This window comes from Rhipicephalus microplus, chromosome 4, assembly GCF_043290135.1.
Source record: "Rhipicephalus microplus isolate Deutch F79 chromosome 4, USDA_Rmic, whole genome shotgun sequence".
NCBI classification, from domain to species: Eukaryota; Metazoa; Arthropoda; class Arachnida; order Ixodida; family Ixodidae; genus Rhipicephalus; species Rhipicephalus microplus.
Genome location: NC_134703.1, coordinates 198,639,699 through 198,661,281, shown reverse-complemented (window position 1 = coordinate 198,661,281; position 21,583 = coordinate 198,639,699). Strand labels below are relative to the sequence as shown.

The 21,583-nt window shown below is 46.8% G+C and overlaps 1 protein-coding gene across 1 annotated transcript in view; it reads left to right on the top strand.

The window, feature by feature from the left end:
• The window catches only part of Zwilch (zwilch kinetochore protein), a 153,148-nt gene that overhangs the window by 78,218 nt on the left and 53,347 nt on the right, over positions 1-21,583 (top strand). Inside the window, exons 10-11 of the mRNA XM_037423688.2 lie at positions 5,216-5,368; positions 5,473-5,552. Of these exons, the coding sequence (XP_037279585.1) occupies positions 5,216-5,368; positions 5,473-5,552 (233 nt within the window). The remainder of the gene's footprint in view (positions 1-5,215; positions 5,369-5,472; positions 5,553-21,583) is intronic.

The following is a 21,583-nucleotide window of genomic DNA, read 5'->3' as shown; positions in this document are numbered from 1 at the left end:
CAAGAACAGGCTCTCTCTTTCTTCAGGGGTGGATACTGTGGCTCGGGCGTAAGTCGCGCAGTTGGCGACACGTCCAGCGGGAGTAGAGCGCTGAGCAGGACAGGAATCAAGACGGTTATCCTGTAAACCTGTGGAAAGTAAACGTGAGGCAGATGAGCCATGTTGTCGCTGCCGCTCTCGTGCCCACTAAAAAGTGCCGGTTGACGCAGGCAATATATGCTATTTTGAAAGTCTGATGACATTGTCGATCCGGCTAAACAGTTGAAACCGTGGCGCACCAGGGGAGGCAAACACAAGAACAGGCTGTTTTCTTTCTTCAGGGGTGGATACTGTGGCTCGGGCATAAGTCGCGCAGTTGGCGACACGTCCAGCAGGAGTAGAACGCCGAGCAGGACAGGCATCAAGACGGGGATCACGTAATTCTGTGGAAGGTAAACGTGAGGCAGATGAGCCATGCTGTCGCTGCCGCTCTCGTGCCCACTAGGAAGTGCTCAAAGTGCATTATTCAGTTCCCCAACAGTACAGTAGAGAAACAGAACACAAGAGCTTGGCTAGAGGGGAAAATGCAAGGGAAGGGGGAAAAAAAAAGCTAAATGAAAGTGAAAGTGGGAACAAAGATTGTCTCTGCATTATAATCACACAAAACAGAAACCACATTTGTGTCACCAGCACTCTCATCACAGGGGTAATATGCATTGCTATCGCCGTCACATAATGGTGCCTGAGCACTTGTTGTGGTCATTTTGCGTTGTTTTGCATAGGGCCTGTTCGGGTCGTATCTGTTCTTGCTGAAATACAGCATATTGTGATGCACCATTTTAATTATGAAAGTGCACGACAAGGGAAGGTCATTTTGCACAGTAAATATAGTTTTGTCATCTCTCTTTTGTGTGCCCGAGGCTTGTGATCGTGAGGAGTATAAACGATAGGCTTGTGCAAATATTCGAATGGTTCGAATATTCAAACGAATAGTAAAGTATTCCAAATTGCTACGATTCGAATTGAAATTATTGAAAATTTCGAAGTAGTCGCAGTGAACAAATAGGTGTATACTAATCCGCACATAACTGCTTGTAAAATTGATTTCACTGCAGTGTAAGGGTGCTAAGCAGTGAAAGCATCTACAGGAAAAATACGCCCTGCCTTCTTTAAATTTAAAGGGGCTCCCTCCAACACTTTATGAGCATGGTTAGAAAACGCTGCCGTTCAGTAGTCGAGGCTACTGAGAAAACGTGAGCCAAATCTTATAGTGCAGCACGCAGCCTACAATTCACAACAAATCTCAAAGTCAGCTAAAAAGTGCTCTCTTCTTTCGACAAATGACGCCACAAGCTCAAAAATGTCTCGTCACAGCATTTGTATCAGCCATGGGTATGGCGCGCTCAGTTGTTCCTGAGACTGCCACTTGTCCACACGTATGTGCACATTCGCACTGAAAAGCCGTGTATTCGAAGAAGAAGAAAAGAGTGCCGAAGGTCATGAGGCACATATAATTTTTCCCCCCAGCGCTTTCGTCAGGACGAGAGGAAAGAGCAGCGTGCAACAAATCTTAGCAACTCTGTTCGTACTAGATTGATTCTAAAAATGTTTGCTGTGGTGAATTTGTGAGGCAATAAGTTTCTTTAGTGAAACCATTCCATGGTTACTTGAAGAAGTTTTGCAGGGCCCCTTTTAATTAACCCATTAGGCTCAAATCAATTCCTCATTTTTTTATGACGGCTTATATGCTATATGTATAATAAAATTTTAAAATGTTATGTAGTATACTGGTTATCACTCGCATCTTACCAAAAGTCAAATCCTGCTACTACTCTAAATTGCTTGGACTTTCTTTGAATGAAAAAAAAAAATATTTGCATAGAGGCTCTAGTTCAATTAAAAAAAATATTGTGCAGGTTAGTGCATGATAGATATGCCCATGTTTTTATATGTCATGTATACTAGTATTCAAATTCAATTAGAAATAGTTCGACAGAAATCAATATTCGCATCAAATTCGCTTCGAACCGAAAATTCATTATTCGCACAAGCCTAGTAAATGGAGATCGTCAGCTGCATGTCACTTAGGAAAAGTTCAGCCGGCTGAAAATAAGAAAATCACTGAACCTCAAAGAAAAACTTGCAGACTTTCATAAGCTTAGTATATGTTGGCTTTGTGAAGGTAGTGGTATGGAATGGAGGCGTATTCAAACGTGATAGCGAAGACTGTAATGTACCGAGCTGTAACTGAGCAGGAAATGGCGCTGTTGTTTTTAATGCTCCTTTTGGTTACCTGTCCAGCTATAATGCAGGTAGAGAGCTCGTATTGACGTTATAAACCTAAGCGGGCTATACTTTTTGCCAAGTATGTAAAACAGCCTCTCGAAAATCACCATTATATTTAAGTCAAAAGCAAATACAAAGTTCTTTCTATATGGCAAGTTTTATCATAACAGTTTTCATTTTAAGGAAGAAAATAATTTTTGAAGTTTCCCATTGACAGCAATGGGGAACTTCAAGACGGAAGCTGTTGTATGACCGAATGGGAAGATAGCCATCAACTTGAGGGGTCTAAAAATACTTTTTGTGCAACATATACCTCCTGCAGAGTAAGTATAGATTGCTCAAATATTCACACAGAGTGCAGAATTGCCATAGAAAAAATGCAATCATAAAACATTATGACGAAATTCTTGGAGGCATGTGCGGAAGAAAAATTGTGCTAATATTACTGAGCTTCAAATGCTTTATACAAGCACGTTAAGTTAATATTTAAACCAAATTTGGTATAGAAAGAAGAAGTGGTACTTTTAAAATTAGTTTTTTCAATAACAACATTCAGATAACATTCTGAGAAGTTCAGAAGGCAACGACGTGGCTAAAAGTTTTTTCTCTCTGAAATAGTCTTGCAATTTACTGTTCTATTGCAGTAGATCAGCACCATTTTTCCCATATACAAGTGAGATGGTCGCCAAAATGGCTCGGATGTTTTGCGGGAAATGACCCATATGCCAGTCATCCCCTCACAATACCCGAAACCAGTTACACTGTAACAGAGGAAGGGTGTCTGACCATCGTACGGGCTCTTCAGAAATCTTACTCCTATCTTTACAGTCGTCCTTTTGAAGTTGTAACAGACTGCCACCTTTTGTGCTGGTTGTCAAACCTCAGGTCGCCTCGCTCAGTCGGCTGTCCGACTCCAGGAATACATCCGCGCCGTATATCACTCTGACCACTGACATTCTGATGCTGGCAACCTGTCCCACTTCCCACTCATTTCAGACGCCAGCGCATCTACTCACAATCATGATATATCACCACTTGATATCTTAGACGTGGCCTCAGAGCAACGAAATGGCCCATGGATCGCCCTAATTCTTAACTATTTGTCAAGCCCTTCGATCGCACTGGCTTCAAGAGCGTTGCGCCTACCAGGCACAGCATTACACTATCCTTGATGGCTTTTTATACTTGTGCAACTACAATGACAGCAGCACATAGTTATTATTAGTCGTACTCCACTATCTTCTTTAGCACTTATGCTTTAGGAACTGCTGAGTGATTAGGGTTGTGTATTTCTCTAGGACGTCCTGCAGTCACTCCTATCCAAGTGCAGAATTATTCACCACACCACTACTGCTTGTCACCCAATGTCTTAATGAAATTATTTAACCAAACTCTTGGTAACCTGTTGTCGATGTACATTGTGTCAGACTACTGAAATTTGGATCATCTTCTTCTTTCGTTTGTCGCATTCATGTACAACACTGCCTTCCAAGCTACCACCGGAATCTCACCTTTGTTTTTGGTATACAGCTGTTGTCCCTCCAGCACCATTGATACGATTCTACCGAACCACCCAGACTCCCACTGACTGCCATTTTGTGTCTGTGGTGGCTCACCACATGCTGACAACTGGCTTGTTAATTCACCTACAACTAACTGTCGCCAAAATTAGTGTCACAACTCTGAGATGCCCCCTTTCACCATCGACTCCCTCGTGTGGCTCAAGTTCCTCCAGTTGCTGCTCCCGGCCTTTTTTCTAAGCTCCTTTCAAAGTACCATGGACCCCAACACGTGGTTCCCAGACCTCTCTGTTAATTATATGGTCAAACCTTTTTCTCTGTCTTCCGATCTTTGTCGTCTAGTGCAAGCCACAGTCAATATTGACCGGCTGAAGCCATATTATGATCCTCTCACCTTTCTCTAGAACTCCAGCATGGCTACTCCTTCATACTGGGATAAGCGCATCGCCATCTGTTGGCTTGCATGGCTACTCCTTCATACCGGGATAAGCGCATCGCCATCTGTTGGCTTGCATGAATGGTTCGTTATCCGGCTATGCCCTGCCTTCTGTATAACCTCCATAAGGAATTTTCGAATACAACAAACTTATTTTATTTCAAGATGCAGCTTTGTTATAGTGAGGTTTGAGTCTACCTCTATGACCAGATGTGTGAAGTCTGTGTGACTCTGTGGTTAAAGGGAGAGGTTTGCCCTTCCATGCTGGAAACACTTCCACGCTGGAATTTTCCGAGCACTGTTTTTATTGTGTAAAGTTTCATTTGTTATATAGCAAGAGGGGAAAATGTTCTTCAAATACCAAGTACCAGGAAGAACAAGTCCTTCTATTCTTCAAGTGTTGCAACAACTTCTGCTACTTGGAATGCAATCTTCAGGCACCACACTGTAAACATACAGAAAAAGAACTTGGGTCCCTAGAAACTGCTGTTGCAGGTTTCTGTGGTGGAAAGCAAATTGAAAAAAGATGATGAGCAGGGAGAAGCGCATAGTTTTTAAAATAACTTGAAAAGGGGATAGGGTAGTCAGGGAGCTATGGCTAGAGTACACATTTTGCGAGGTTGGCATATTGAGGCTTGCGCCAAACTGGGGCCGTAAGGGCCAGTAAAAGGGGATCAAACAATGCGAAAGGCGAGACCAGGTTCAGTGCTGTGTCTTTCTGTGTTCTGTCCCCGTCAATATGAAATTTCTCATCATTCTAACACAGCCTTGTTGGTCTGAAAATAATGATTGTAAACAAACAAGTGTGTCTTACCGTTACATTGGTGCTGTGATTGCCCCACTTTGTTTAAACCATACAAGTGTTGCATGAACTGAATGTGTGAGAACCTTCCACTCTGTGTTTCCTCTTCTAGCATCCGTCCGTAAAAACAAGTCGGAAATCAGTACTGGGTGAGCGTTTTTTGTAAGAAAACGGTGTGTTTCTCTGATGCAGGCTCCCGGAAGGGCAGTTATCGAGGAAAGTCGGAAACGCCATTTGCAGACGTCGGCTGGAATTCATCGGACTTTGACCTGTACATAGAGACAGTGGTCATGAGCAAGCGGCAGCCCGTGGATTTCACCGACGAGATGTGGAATGCTATGTCAGGTGCGACACTCAGGGTTGTGGAGCAATATTATTTTCATTAGAATGGCCCTAACGGAGCCCCATAGACAGGAACTGGCCTTTATCCTCTCTCTCTGTTCTGACAGGCTGTGGAACATACCAGGAGCTCAGGGAAGGCTTCAGCATGATATTTCGCGCTGTGCAAGCTGGGGAGATCAAGCCATTGGTGAGTAATGAATGGCCTCTGCTTTGTTCTGTGTTAGGAGACATTTTGTTGCTTTTCCTGAAAGTATATTGTCAATGTGTCTATACTTAGATTGGTACTGGAGCAAATAGTTTCACTTCTTGGGTCAAATTAACAGCAAAGCCATGAAGAGTCTAGACAATGTACTGCTAACCATTAGTGCACCTTAAAAAATTATTTATAGCAGCTATTTGAAAGCTAGTTTGAGTTCCTATTGTATTCTGACAGTTTGAAGTGGTTTTAAGATTAGGCTGGTGCAAATATTTCAGTACTTCAATTATTGGAATGATATTAGAGTATTTGAATTTGATTCAATGCTAATTCAAATCATTGGACATTTCTAAGTATTCAAACTGAACGAATATTTGTACATTTGTCTACATTTAATCCCTATTAAGGTGGCTTCGCTGCAGTGGAGAGTTGATATACAGTGAATACACCTCAACAGAAAAAAAATAAACTGCTTATAATTAACAAAGTTTTTCTATCCCCGTCATTACTCCATAGAACAACATGCATTTGTGACGTCTATGTAGCAATGTAACAGCGGGAGACATCTTTGATATAATAAATTTTCACCACGGACAATCTAGAAATTTCGCCTCGGATTTTGTTATTTTGGCACGAGAGTGCATTTTCCACGGTTGCCTTGTCGCTGACAAAGAGGCAAGCACAGCGCGCTAGTGGACCCGGAGACTCCTACGAGAGAGAGAGCGCTCGTTATTTCGCGCAGGTGGGCCTGTGCCCCACAAACCGGCGTTGTCGCTGGTCTTGCCACAGCGGGCGCATGCGCGGACGTGCCCTGCCCTTCCCTCCAAACCAAAAAAAAAGAAGAGAACTAGTTTTGCTTCAGTAGTACCATGCTTTTAGTTAGCGAGACATATATGTGGGACCGTGCTGCATATGGAGGGTGCTTTACTGAATAGCTTTCCGTGTCGTTTTGGACGCAGTGTGCGTGTGCAGGATTTTATCGCGCGACGCGTGCATTCTGTGGCCCTCGATGATGCTCAGTCTTGCTTTCTTTTCTTTAAAGAGCCAGTAAACCACCCCACGGTCTAACAATTGTTGTAAAGAGAAATATGTGCGCTTTTGCTTCGTGAACATGCTGCCGCAAGAATTTTGCGAATACGTGCTATATTAAGGAATTTACAGGTACTAGAACACTGCATTCAGATGGTTTCAAGTTTTTGCGCAGCCTCACCACCCTTCTCCTTCAAAAGGAGGGGAAGGCGTGACTCATCGTCGTGACTCCGCCCATTTCAGCAATGTGACAAGACGTCAGCGATTGAGGTCATCGGCGAACTCGATCAGTCGCAACGCATTTTCAATTGCTGCAATGCCTGGTTGTTTACTGTTTACCTGGTGCCGATGCTTCTTTGCAGACCAGTCGCTTGATTTGCAGCCGACAATGGTTTGCAGCAAAGCTGCGTCCGAAAGCCCGGACATGAAGCTGGCCCGATTTTTCTGGAGTTTGATTTTTTGGGAGCAGACTGTCGCATCATCTGGGAGCAGCATTTTAAAACACAAATAATGTGCCTAATAGTGGGTGTGCTGATCAATAGGTGGCAAGACAATCTATTCAATCCCAAAAACTGGGTCAGTGAAGTGTCCCGATTTTGATGCATAGAGCCTATGGGGAGTTTCGCAACTCATATGATTGAGTAGCCCTGTCGTAGCTGTGGGTGGGAACAGGAACTGTTGTTGACTTCACTATGGTATGTTAAGACCTGGTTTAGACCAATCGACGAGCTGCGTGCTATGTTACGTCGCCGGCCGGCAAGTTGTCTTCACTGCGTGTACAAGGAGCATTGGTCAGGCGTAAGAAAGGAGCGCAGGAATTGTTTTTCAAAATGGAGGCTCTGCGCGGCGTGCAGCTCTGTACAGCTTTGTAAGAAAACGGGATCACTGCGGTCTACTCTACGAATTACCGAGCTTGTTTGGGGGGTGTAAAAAAAAAGTCGGAGCCTGTTCACTAGCCCTTTAAAATGCGGACAAGTGTAATATTTGTTCAGTTTTATTCAAGAACTCAGCGATGTTAAATTTACATTTCTTTTTTTTTGCTTCATCAGAGCTGTCTGTTTGTACTCATCATATTTTGTACACTTGGATTTCATGCATTTTTGTTTTTCTTTTTCGTGTATGTATTGCTAGATATGTTTTTACGGTTCAAGCTGCTGCTAATCCTTGTTTTATTTATTTGTAAATACCATCAAGGTTGTTGCAGTTGGGACCCTCGTCCGTATATTTTATATTCTGTAACAATCCTCTTTTTGTAATAATAAAAACTGATAAATTGATAACTATGTCGTCGCTACCAAGGGCATATCAGATTAGGCGCATTGATGGAAACCCTCCGAGACCATGGTGACATCGACGAATCTGCGGATGTTGACTCGTCTGTCATGAATTTACCTCGGGAGCGCTTGCAAAAGGTTGGATTGAGAGAGAGACGCGAGTCTGAGGTAACACGGCGAACCCATTTCAATATTACACAAAATGGCAAAAATCTGAGCCGCAAAAAAAAAAACACACACACACAATAACAGGCCATATAGCAAAAGCGGAACTAACTTCAATCTGAGTCAAACTTAATCTCTAGCCCTAATCTCTCTCTAGCCACCAAATAGGCATTTCGGTAACGAAACATTATTGAAGTTCATCTCACTGTCGCGTCAACTTCGTGCCCTTGTTGTGTCGATGGTTCGTCGAGTCTGTCATCGACGCCTTCCTCAAGCTCTTATGGTCGTCGTCAGTAGTTTCCGCCCAATGTGCCGTTTGTTTTCATTGCTGGTGTCCCGGTCTTATTTGTCATCTTCAGCCCGCTTGGTCTAACTTAACTCGTCCATGGCCTCATTGATGATTTCCTCTGATGACTGGTGTGGGCTGCATTCAGTCTGGCTTGAAGTGTAAGAGCTGTAGTCCTCAGAAACTGCTTTGCCAAGTTGAGGCAAGTCTGGGCAGTCTCACTCAGGACCTCCGAGGTCGACGGCCACTTCCCAGGCCACTTACGCTGACATATTTCAGAAACCGAGCAGCTACTGCTTTTGTCACTGTAGCGATGCTGACCTTCTTGATCTTTCCAGTCCGAAGCTCCACAGCACAGCGCCGAGCTTGTCCTCCATGATTTTACATTACAGCTCGGATCACGTGCCACGAGTCTTTCTGCGACCAATCTCATTCGTGAGCGTGGCGCGTCTGCGCACCATCGGGGATCTTGCACACGTGCTCTGCATCCCAGCACCCGGCGCGTGCCTCACGCATTCTTACTCATGACTAGAGGCTGGATCTTTAGGCACTAAATAAGTGTGTTTTAGAAGCCGAAGACAGGCAGGTAAGACACCGTTTTAGGCCCTCAACGTCATAATTATAGGCACAAAACTTTCAACAAAAATTTAAATATCCCAAAATAACGACGTCGGTGACTTGTATCTACGGCAAGAAGCAAAAAAATGATATTGTTCAAGATAGTAGAAAGGTACCAGCGAATGAACTTAAGCATGCATTTCCCATGCGATTTGCAGTAGGTGGTTTTTCGTTTTAATGTTTAGAATTGTGCGTCAAGTGCCCACCATTCAATTAACACTCTCCTTGGTCTCTTTCTTTATTATTTTTTATTTACAAATACTGCTGGCCAGAGGCCAAAGCAGGAAGGGCAAGATAATACAGTTGTCATACACATTTCAAAACAACATCAACAATAAAGAGAGTAAAAAGTGGAAAGCGTGACATATTTATACAAAAGCAACAAAAGGAAAGAGTGGAGAGGGAAAAGAGGAAATAGTTGGAATAGTTAGAAAAACAACTTCAAATTTCAGCGTAAATAAGATCGGGAGAGTGTAAACTGCTTGCAGGCAAATCGTTCCACTCTTCAATGGTACGAGGAAAGAAAGAAAATTTGAACAAGTTAGTACGAGCAAAATATGGTGTTAAAGAAAGTGCGTGTGAATGCCGAGTCTGGCGTGTTCTTAGTGGTGTGAGGTAGGGGTCAGGGTTCAGAGCAAATTTGCGGTTAGAAAGTTGGTACAAAAATTTGAGACGTAAGAATCTGCGTCTCGACTGCAAAGATGTGATACCATTTGAAAGCATTACACTAGTTACAGAACTACCAGGCTGTATTCATATCGTTGTGGCTGGGAAGGGCAGCGAAGGAGCAAATAACCAAACCACTGATACCCCAGAGGAGAGGGATGCTAGCTCTAATCACGTAGGACCGATTGCTCCTCTATTGGTGAACACCTTAAAGGGCCCCTCACTAGGTTTGAGCATTTAGAGCTGACAAGTGTAATGGTGCACTGGGCAATCCGGATCATTCCTGTTAAGATTTGCAAAATTACATGTCGCAAAAAAACGCTCAATTTCTAATGACCTAGGGAGTGACCTAGGGAGTGACGTACAGCAAGGAATGGTCCGCTTTTTATGTCGCTCTTTTACGTTGACATTGATGGGTGACGTCGCATACTATACGCTCTTCATCAGAACTTCGTTATGTGCTAACTATATCTAGAAAAACAGATTAAAAATGTCCCGTCTCCAGATTATATTCTGCATTTTGAATGGTACCTCATTAAGAGCATTGCACGTGACATTACTTAGTATGTGCAATCTGTGTGTTCTGTTGTGTAGCATGCGTGAGGAGTACTTTGGTTTGGGCTAGCTGCTTCATATGATTTTGAAAGGGAAGCGTAAAGACAAAGGGAAAAGAAAGAGGGCTTTTTGTCTCTATGTCATTCTTTTTCTTGTACCTTTGCACTGTCCTTTTAAAATCAGTGTAATGAATGAAAGCTGAAAAAAAAAAGATAATATACGCAAAGGGAATCTGAGCTTGTTATTATTTTTATTTTTATTTCAAATAGCCTGAAGATGCTATTCACTAATCGGCCCTCTTTTCGCATCCGCCTTGGTGGACTGCTCGCTATAGGGTGCCCTGCTGCTGAGCCGAATGCCACGGGTTCAATTGTGGCTGTGGCAGTCACATCCAGATGGAGGCGAAAAAGTAGCTGCCCGTGTACTGCGCAATGTCAGTGCAGGTTAAAGAACACCAGATGACCAAAATTTGCGGAGACCTCTACTACGGCATCCCTGATATTCATATCGCGGTTCTTTTTTATGTAATGCTGCACATACTACTACTGCTACTACTACTATTGTCACGCAGTTTATTTGCGTACAGACCTACTGGAAGGCCGAGGAACGCCAGAAGAGCGAGGAACGTCAACAGGCCGAAAATACAAAACAAACGCAAGCTCCGGTCGCGCGTGTGCACCAACACTGTGGCTTGCCGTTTCTCGCTGCTTCGTCGTCATTCGCATAGTTCCCTACATTGGCCCCTGGTGAATAGCGTAGCCAACCTGGCAACTTAAGGCGTAGTCACTATAGCGGGGTCGTAATACGGCTTCAGGCGACTCACATGCACAATTTCTCGGCCATGACGGCGTAAGTTATGAGACTGTGTCAAAGGCTTAATCTCATAATTGACTGGTGACGTATGGGCGAGAATGCGGTAGGGCCCGTGGTATCGTGCCAGTAATTTCGACGAAAGGCCAGGAGTACTCGGTGGAATCCAGAGCCAAACGAGAGCACCAGTCGTGAAAGTAGAGAGATGTCGGTCGGTGTCATGCCCTAGCTTCTGGTGGCCTTGGTCCTCGGTTGTCAGTGAACGGGCCAATCGTCTGTAATCTTCTGCGTACCTGGCAACATCAGAAATTTCAGTGTACTCAGAGGAGTCGGGCATGTATGGGAGGATAGTGTCCAGCGTGCACGATGGTTCGTTTCCGTACAACAAAAAGAAAGGGGAGAACCCTGTTGTCGCGTGCGTAGCGGTGTTATACGCATACGTGACGAATGGAAGGACAGTGTCCCAATCGGTCTGGTCTTTGATTGATTTGTGGGCTTTAACGTCCCAAAACCACCATTTGATTATGAGAGACGCCGTAGTGGAGGGCTCCGGAAATTTTGACCACCTGGGGTTCTTTAACGTGCACCCAAATCTGAGTACACGGGCCTACAACATTTCCGCCTCCATCGGAAATGCAGCCGCCGCAAATTGGTCTGGTCTGAAGCTGTGTACATCGTGAACATATCACTGAGAGTGCGATTAAATCGTTCTGTGAGGCCATTCGTCTGCGGGTGATATGCTGTCGTTATGCGATGAACCATGTTGCACTGAGCGAGCAACACTTGAATGGCGTCAGACAAGAAAACACGCCCCCGGTCGCTCAAAAGTTTACGGGGAGCACCATGGCGAAGAACAAAGTTGCGCAAGATGAAAAACGCAACTTCCCTCGCGGTTGCTGCGGGTAGTGCTGCCGTCTCCGCGTAACGCGTGAGGTGGTCCACGCCAACAATTATCCACCTATTTCCAGAAGATGACGTGGGAAGTGGTCCGTATAAGTCGATACCGACGCAGTCAAACGGACGCACTGGACAAGGCAGAGGCTGAAGTGTACCGGCAGGGCGTTGAGGTGGGACTTTACGTCGCTGGCATGCAGTAGAAGCACGTATGTACTTGCGGACAAATGTGTACATGCCGCGCCAGTAGTACCGCTGACGTAGACGGTTGTACGTTTTGAGAGCGCCAGCGTGAGCGGTTTGCGGGTCGTTGTGGAAAGCAGTACAGATTTTCGAGCGCATGTGGTTGGGTATCACTAACAGCCACCTCCGACCTTCAGGCGTGTAATTCCGCCGATAGAGGAGGTCGTCTCGAATAGCAAAATGTGTGGCTTGACGGCGGATAGTTCTTGAGACCAAATTAGCTATTGTATCAGTCAGAAAGGCGAAGAGTTGGGAAATCCACACATCTTTGTGTTGTTCCGATGCCATGTCTGTGAAGTCGATTGGTGTTATGACAGCTGAAGAAGGTGACGAGGAACTTGGATAAGCCGGTAGCAGCAAGCGGGATAGCGCATCAGTGTCGGAGAGCTTGTGGCCGGATCGGTATACAACACGAATGTCGCATTCCTGTAGGTGAAGCGCCCAATGTCCAAGGCGCCCCGACGGGTCTTTGAGCGATGATAGCCAGCATAGAGCGTGGTGGTCTGTGACGTGGAGGTCAGGTGGGTGTTCGGCAAACTCCAGAGGGCGCAAGAGGTCAACGTCTTGTATGTTACCCAAACATTCTCCGCGAAGTAAGGTAACTGGTGACGATAGCGAGTTCGCGACGAGCATGGCGGTAGCACCGGATTCCACGGTGAGTACGGCAAAGGGCAAGTGTAGGCTACGGCGGCGGGTAAATACGTCAGACGGAGTGAACAAAAGAGTTCCGGCGGGAGCAGCTGTACAGGTCAGGGCTACAAGGGTGGATGTTCTTGGTGCTATTCCCGTGTCTGCAACAACGACAAGTTTGTAAGCTTCAGAAAGAGAATCCACCAAACAAGAGGTTGGTAGCGGTGTAAGGGCAACTTCTGCACGTGAGCAATCTATGATGGCCCGATGACGCGAAAGAAAGTCCCAGCCAAAAATCTTGGCGACAGTGGCGGGCGACGTGTCCAGCGATACCACAGGCGAAACAGATGGGCCTATTATCCGGCGTCCTCCAAGCGTCTGAGCAACGGTAAAATGGAGCTGAAGATCTCGCGTAGGAATACGGCGCAGCAATTGGGGTTGTAGGCATGACATAGGGTGGCGTGGCAGGTTGAGCATATGGCATACGCTGTTGCGTAGGCCGAGCAGTGACGGCAGCGTACGTGAGAGGCGTAGTGACTGGTGGTTGCTGATGCATCGGCGGAAGAGCCTCAGCGACTTGGGTCCGAATGACGTGTTGGAGGTCCGGTGCCAAAGCTTGCGCAGGCTCATGTGTCAGTGGCAGCAGTGACAGCTGGCGCGCTACCTCTTCGCGGACGAAGTCCTTGATTGTCGAAAGCAACGGCTGCTGATCGGTAGGATGGGCTGCTAGGTGCAAGCTTGCGAGCGTGTCTGGTGTCGTGAGGGCTTGACGAGCAATTGCGCACTGCCTACACAGTTTATCAAAGCTTTGACAGAGGGAAACGAGGACAGCAATTGTGGGGGAATTTCTCGCGAGCAACATCTGAAAGGCGCCGTCGTTAATGCCTTTCAAAATTTGCCTGATTTTTTCTTCCTCAGGCATGGTAGAGTTGATGCGGTTGCATAGATGCAACACATCTTCAATGTAGCCTGTGTAGGTCTCTCCTGGTTGCTGCGCACGGTGACGTAAACGGTGCTCGGCGTGAAGCTTGCGTGCCGCAGGTCGTCCAAAGACATCCGTAATAGCAGTCTTGAATGCAGACCACGTAGTAATGTCAGCTGCGTGGTTATTAAACCACAGTTGCGCGGTGTCCGCAAGGTAGAACGTGACGTAGCCCAGCTTACTTGGGTCGTCCCATTTGTTACTTGCGCCGACTTTGTCATACCTCGCCAATCAATCATCGACGTCCGACTCAGGGAAGCCCGTGAATATAGGAGGGTCTCGTTGAGGATACACGGCGCCTCAAGTGACACCTGGAGAGGCGTCTCGGTGGCCATGTTCATGTCACTTAGAGGGTGTTATGTAAGACGGCGACGCCAACACGGTCCCGAAGGCGCCACTGCTCAGATCTCTGCCGACACGGTCACTAGATGTTTGGTAGCGTAGGTTTCTCAGCTCGCGACTGCTTCTGCGCAGAGCTGATAGACGAGCGGACGAGACGACGGTGAGTCAAACAAGGTTTATGTACAGCATATATACAGAGGCGTTACAAATTCGGCACTGGGGCCGACAGCTTAGAGACCCGAAGAACCGAGCTCTCCTCTCTAACACATAGGTCTGCTCTCAAATAGGTCTGCTAACACATAGCTCAACTCTCTATCACATAACTTTCTTCTCTGACACACAGCTCAACTCTCTATCACATAGGTCTCTTCTCTGACACACATGTCTGCTCTCCAACAGGTCTGCTGCTCGCGACGCGCCGCAGGGCTTCTTTTATATACACCGGGTGGATTCTTTGAATAACAAAATGTCCAACCAGAAGCGCCGCTGGCATAAGGTCAGACTCCTCCAAAGGGGTTGTTGCTGGGCCGCGTCATTGTTTCTCATCGAATCTGGAGAGGCTGCGGTGTAGGTGGCTGCACCCAAGGACGAGTGATGTCGCCAGGCATTGCGTCAGACCCGCCAGACAGGAAGGCGCCGGTTGTTTGCTCGACGGGCTCGCGGCTGAGGTGACTCACTGCACGTGTGCGACAGAAAGGCGCCGTCGCATGTTGACGCCGTTGAGTTGTTCATCGCGTCAGGCGGGCTCGCGTGCTGGCCTTGACACAGATTTCCTTTTTCCAAGGCATGGACGTTCGCTGCGGACTCGCGGGCATAACAGCACCCCCGCCGCCAGACAATGCACCGGAAAGACGAGCTGCTTCCACGTGGCTCGGATGTCAGGCGCGCTCGTTCGTTAGGTCCCTCCAAGTTTGCCTCCAGGGCCATGGGGAGGATGCAGCTCCAGACTCTGTTCCGGGAACACATCCCATTCTTGAGGATGGATCCCAGCTCCACTGGCTTGTCGCCACAACTTGACGGCCAGCTTCGCTCGTCTCTTCCGACGATCTTTGGTTTCAGCACTTGTCGGTGGTTCTGCAACTTGTCGAACGGTTCGACAACAGACAACACACGACACAAGCAAGTGCCCTCGGTCACCCGACAGAACACCAGACAAAGTATAGTACAACATATACCTAGCTACGTGTCTATCGGAATTTCGTTCCCTCTACATCAAGAGGCACATGTGGGACACAAGACTCTTAAAATGAGAACTCAATTTTTTTTACACGTACAATAACTTAACGAAACAGAATACAACATAAAGTTGGCTCGTTGAGATCACTCTGGACGAGAGCACTCAGCTAAGGTCGTGATGAGGTCAAAATTTTGCCCCGAATCGCCAGCGAGAAACCGAAAGGTGGAGAAGGCACTAACTAAACGCACGGCTCAATGCGTCTGCATTAGCGTTTACTTTTCCTTTTTTTGTAGCGAACGTCAAAGTTGTGCTGTTGGAGCATCATGCTCCATCTCAGTAACCGGCCACTTTAAGGCGACGATACCTATGCGGTACCAAGAGCTGCTCATACGTGCGACCTTGCGCATTTGTGTAGCTCCGATACAAAAGCCCTGCTTTCTCAAAAAAAGAAACATTCTTTTTCTTTTTTCCCAAGTTTACGCTTTCCATTAGCACTTTAATCGAGAGGTCCTCACGCTGCTCTCGAATGAGCGTTTCTTGATCAACCCTCGACAGCTCACTCCAACTTTCCGCTACAGGCGAGAGCGTTGCAGCCCTCTCGCTCTGATTCAATGGCGCCATGTCGTCTCCCCTTGCTACGGAAACCGCGCCGGTCGCTTCCGCGACGGGCCGCTCGCGTGACTGCTCACATGACTCACGCGGAAAATTTCCTCTCTGAGGTTCCGTTGACCCGCCGACAAGGTCACTTGAGAGTTCGCCGCATTGAACAAGATCAAGCTGCTGCGAAAGCTTCCGCGCTTGCAATCGTGTGAGGGCCATGTACGCTAAGTTGGGAAAGAACGATTTACCCTGCTCTTTGAGAAGCTGCTCTGAGTTGTTAGAGAAAAGATAAGGAAAACGATCGGGAAGCGCGGCAGACACAGCCACTTCGGTGTGAAGCTTACCGAACGGGCCTTCAATGACAACCGTGGCGATTGGTAAGCAAGCACTCTGCTCTTCGGCGACTTGCCTGATCCACGCGCATTCTCCTGTGAAGTCATCCGGAGACACGAATGAAGGATGGACAACATCCATGGTTGCCGCTGAGTCACGAAGTGCTCGACACGTTTGCCCATTCACACTAATTTCTTGGATATATGGCTCCAACAACCGCATGTTCTTTTCCGATTCTCGGATTGTTGCAAAAGCAAACTTTTGCTTACAGTTTGTCGCGATGTGCCCTTCCTTTTTGCAGTTGTAGCAGATTAGCGGCTTCCGTGATTCAAACGCCCGTGTGTTATCAATGCGTTGTTTAGGAACCTCACTCGATTTCTCCGCTTCCATTTGCCCTTCCCCTACAGTGTCCTTTGTAAGAGACGGGTCCTTCTTGAAATTACGGTGCGGAGCGGGTTTCCGTTGATCAGGTTTCTTTGAAAAGCCCTATTTTCTTTCATCCTTTTCAACGCGCACTGCCCTGCTATGCAATTTTCGTCGAGTATAATACTCCTCAGCTAACTCTGCTGCCTTGTTTAGCTGTACTTCACCAAGTTTGTCCTGCAGCCAAAGTTTGACATCCTCCTCGATGCAGCGGTAGAATTGCTCCAATGCAACGCATTCCACCACTTTATCGCGGTCGTCATAAACACCTTCGCCCTTGAGCCATTCAATTAAATCGGCTTTAAGACGAAACGCGAAGTCAACGTGTGACTCATTCCCCTCTTTAGCATACCGGAACTTTTGCCTGAAAGCCTCGGGTGACAACTTATAACGTCTCAAGAGCACTTCCTTAACCTCGTCATAGCTCTCAAATGCTTCCCTTGACAAGCAAGTTATGGCGTCGGACACTTCGCCGGGAAGAAGAGCTAACAGGTTTCGCGCCCAAAGAGACCGCTCCAAAGCGTTTCGCTCACAGACGTGTTCAAACTTGACGAGATACTTCGCCATGTCCTCGCCTACTACAAACGGTGGCAGTTGGTCCCGAATTCTATAACCGCTGACCTGAACTGTTGGAGAAGCTACGCTAGGCGCTTGCGAACACTGTAGTATTGCCAATTCTATTCGTTTCAACTCGAGGCGCTCCTGTCTCTCGGCCTCCTCGCGCTCGCGGCGTTCGCGCCTTTCAGCTTTCTCACGGCGTGCTTTGATATCCACCCAGGCCTCATCGACTTCCTCAGCCGACACTCCCTCATCCTTCATGATCTTAAGGATCGCTTGCTTTCGTTTCGCATGGCCCAAAGTAATGCCGAGTTCCTCACAAATTTCGATGAGTTCCTTCACTCTAAGGTTCTCCATCGTTCACACTAGCCTCTTGCTGTTTGCCCCTGTTAACAATTTACTTGCCGTACCCACTATAAGTCAACCAGCAAGACGCGCAAGCAATTTTTAACACTCCCGTGTTTACCCCCTCCGCATTAACTTTGGTTTCAAAGCTCACTCTAATGCTTCACACAGCCCTTCTCTAAACTACTATAACCTGAGCTAGAGTAGTCTGGTAAACTGAGGAGAAAACATCAGGCACTCACCGCATCGATGTCGCTGACGCCGGCTGATCCCGCAGCTGCCAGCCACTGTTACGAAGTGCGTCTCCGACGACGTTACGAAGGGCGCTATGAATCTCACCGCTGCAACCACTGTTTCGAAAGACGGCGACGCCAACACGGTCCCGAAGGCGCCAATGCTCCGATCTCCGCCGACACGGTCACCAGATGTTTAGTAGCGTAGGTTTTTCAGCTCGCGACTGCTTCTGCGCAGAGCTGATAGACGAGCAGACGAGACGACGGTAAGTTAAACAAGGTTTATGTACAGCATATATACAGAGGCGTTACAAATTCGGCACTGGGGCCGACAGCTTAGAGACCCGAAGAGCCGAGCTCTCCTCTCTAACACATAGGTCTGCTCTCAAATAGGTCTGCTAACACATAGCTCAACTCTCTATCACATAACTTTCTTCTCTGACACACAGCTCAACTCTCTATCACATAGGTCTCTTCTCTGACACACATGTCTGCTCTCCAACAGGTCTGCTGCTCGCGACGCGCCGCAGGGCTTCTTTTATATACACCGGGTGGATTCTTTGAATAACAAAATGTCCAACCAGAAGCGCCGCTGGTCATGAGGTCAGACTCCTCCAATGGGGTTGCGCTGGGCCGCGTCATTCTTTCTCATCGAATCTGGAGAGGCTGCGCTGCAGGTGGCTGCACCCAAGGACGAGTGACGTCGCCAGGCATTGCGTCAGACCCGCCAGACAGGAAGGCGCCGGTTGTTTGCTCGACGGGCTCGTGGCTGATGTGACTCACTGCACGTGTGCGACAGAAAGGCGCCGTCGCATGTTGACGCCGTTGAGTTGTTCATCGTGTCAGGCGGGCTCGCGTGCTGGCCTTGACACAGATTTCCTTTTTCCGAGGCATGGACGTTCGCTGCGGACTCGCAGATATAACAAGGGGGAAGCTTACGGGAGCGAAGTTCCAGGTTTGTACGGGAGTCCACACACCTCCACCTGATGTCACGCAGTTTATTTGCGTACAGACCTACTGGAAGGCCAAGGAACGCCAGAAGAGCGAGGAACGTCTACAGGCCGAAAATACAAAACAAACGCAAGCTCGGGTCGCGCGTGTGCACCAACGCTGTGGCTTGCTGTTTCCTGCTGCTTTGTCGTCGTTCGCATAGTTCCCTACACTATATAGTACTACTACTACTACCACTACTACTGCCCCACTTTGCTTGCATTCGTCTTCTAGTCGTTCTTGCATCGTGTCTTCGCCAACCCTGACAACGCTTAGCTTGTGTTTGGTTGATCGTCTCTAACCGCAGTTTCAGCAGAGCAACGTGTTGCATTGCGGTCACCATACATGATTCTTGCCAGCCTCTCCTAAAGTACACGCACTGACTGATCCATCCCACATAAACTGGTAATACACAACAGAGAACTCCGAAACGACACAAATGGATGGCGTATGTGCACGACTAGGCTGCGGCACGTCACGCGTGCGTTACCTTGCTTGCGCATGTTGTTCTTGTTGCGTATGTGCCATGTGATTCTCCAGCCCCGATACTGAAGAGAACAGGAAAGGAATGAGGCTTGGATGGCTACATGGGACGAGAGGCAGGGGATTTAAGCTTGCTTCTTTGCATCATGCTTTGGGGGCTCGTAGCGAACCAATTTGAAAAATCACCACGGTAGAACGCTTTTCATTGGGCACGCAAAAACTTCTAGTGTCTAACTAGAACTTATTATGTCACCTAGAGCGGGACACTTAAAAAGTAAATTACAAACTAAACGAAAGCCACTTGTACATCGCATCTTTTACCCGAAGGTGCTGATACAGATGGGTTACAATGTTCAACGGGTTACAATGTTACAGATGGGTTACAATGTTACAATGTTATTCGATTGCTGCTTCAGCAGCGCTCGCGCGCTTTTACCCGCTCGTAAAAGTTACGATGCACGGAGGCATGTTATCAGTTTAGACTTGTGATGAAACATGGTGGCGATGGAAAAAACCCGCCTTGAGTGTCCATATAACACCTATCGTAATAGCACAGTTTTTTACCGCTAAATAAGTGTTTTGGGTTACCTCTACCTTCAGTTCTTCTTTTGTTTAGTTTGTGCATTTATTTTTTGAATTTTCATACCGAACATGCATACAACGAAATCGTCTTTATAACACATTTTTTCGAGAATTTGTCGATTTTGTTATGTCCAGGTTTAAATGTATTTGCAAACACCAACTATCCCAAGATCAAGTCCTGCCTAACTTCAAGGATAAACGGACCCTCATATCAATTCATTATTTTTTAGGTTTAAGAACTTTTAAAAGCTTGTTATACACTCTGTGCACAGCAACTGGCATGCCACCTCGCCGCTGTCATAGCATACAGCCGTTAAAAGCCTGAGCAAAACCAGACACTCTCCCAATGCCCGCTAGCACATATAGTTTATTGAAATCATGAACTGTTGCGTAGTATATTGCACCGAAGGTGCACGCCGTGTCCTGTGGGAACAATGTTTTACAGCTAGTTGACTTCGAATAACGCGTTCGATGCTCTCACCACTGAGCTATCACGGCGGCCACAGCTACTTCACTTGTCCCTGCTTTACTGGCCAGCGAAATAAGTGGCTAACAGTTGTGAGACGTAAAAATTGCTTGGTTCCCGCTTCCTGTGCTGCCTCTCGTTCTGCTGCTGCATGCTTGAATTGGTCATGGACACAACCTCTGCAGGTGCAATGATATTTCGTGATGCTCCTGTTGACTTAGAGCTCATGAGAAAAGAAAGTTATACTAGGTATTTTAATTCAGCTCATGGCTGATAGAATGCTTTATGTTGGTCCTTAATAATTATTAACTTGCCATATACCCTTCGCAGTTTTGGGGAGTGCAATGCTAGAACCATCGGTCAAGAGGCGAACTGAGTTACGTAGCGTATCACCGTAAACACAACAAGCTGCCCAGCAGCACTATGCGAACGCGATAAGATCAAGCTAAAACTTTGCTGGATTGGTTTACCCTTATTGAACTGGCGCCCCACCACAGGAAATTGGCCATGAAATTGGTGGTGCTTTGTTATATAAAGAAATTTGTTGCTAATCTCAAAATGCTTAGCAATAAATCGTTTTCTTAACAAGTAATTAGCTTAATTCACGAAAAAATTCAGTAACATTGTTGAAGAATAAGCTTTATTTGGATAACCTTAGCATTCAATCCGTCTCCTCTCGCATAGGAAATTCTATTCTTTATTGCAAATGCTCCATTGGCTAAAACCTGGTGCTGTAGCCCCAAACGAAAAAACCCCTGGAAGTGAGAAATTGAATCCCATCCTTCTGAGTGGTTCATCCAAACGCCCTCTTCTTTGATGGGTAATTAAACAATCTGCATGCTAGGAAGAAATGATGCAGGGCGTGTACTAAAAGGACTGCAGGGTAAAAAAACTAAGCTTTGCCAATGCTGTAGCAACAGATATGTGTTTCGCAAAGCGACATAAACCACGAAAGAGGTTGTAGTGAATGAGAGAGACATCACAATGGCCGTCATGACAGTGGCCACAGTGATCATTATTTCACAAGGTGAAGCAAAAGAGGAAAGAGGGCTGCGGTGTCATCTCTCTCATCGAAATCGTCGTGCGTTCTCTTTCTCGCCCGCGCTTCAAGCTTTTAGCATATTTGCACGAGCCGGGAAGTAAAGACCATGATCATGATGAGCTAGGATGATGTCGCCACAATTTCATGCAAAACAATTTGCAAGACTCTGTTGCTGGAAATTGCCATTGCACGAAGCCGCAACAAACGAGCACTTCGCCGGCCACTTTCCACGATGAATGGTCATGGAGCCACCAATATTTATAAATGCTCTGAGTATTTTGCAAGTACGTGGGTAC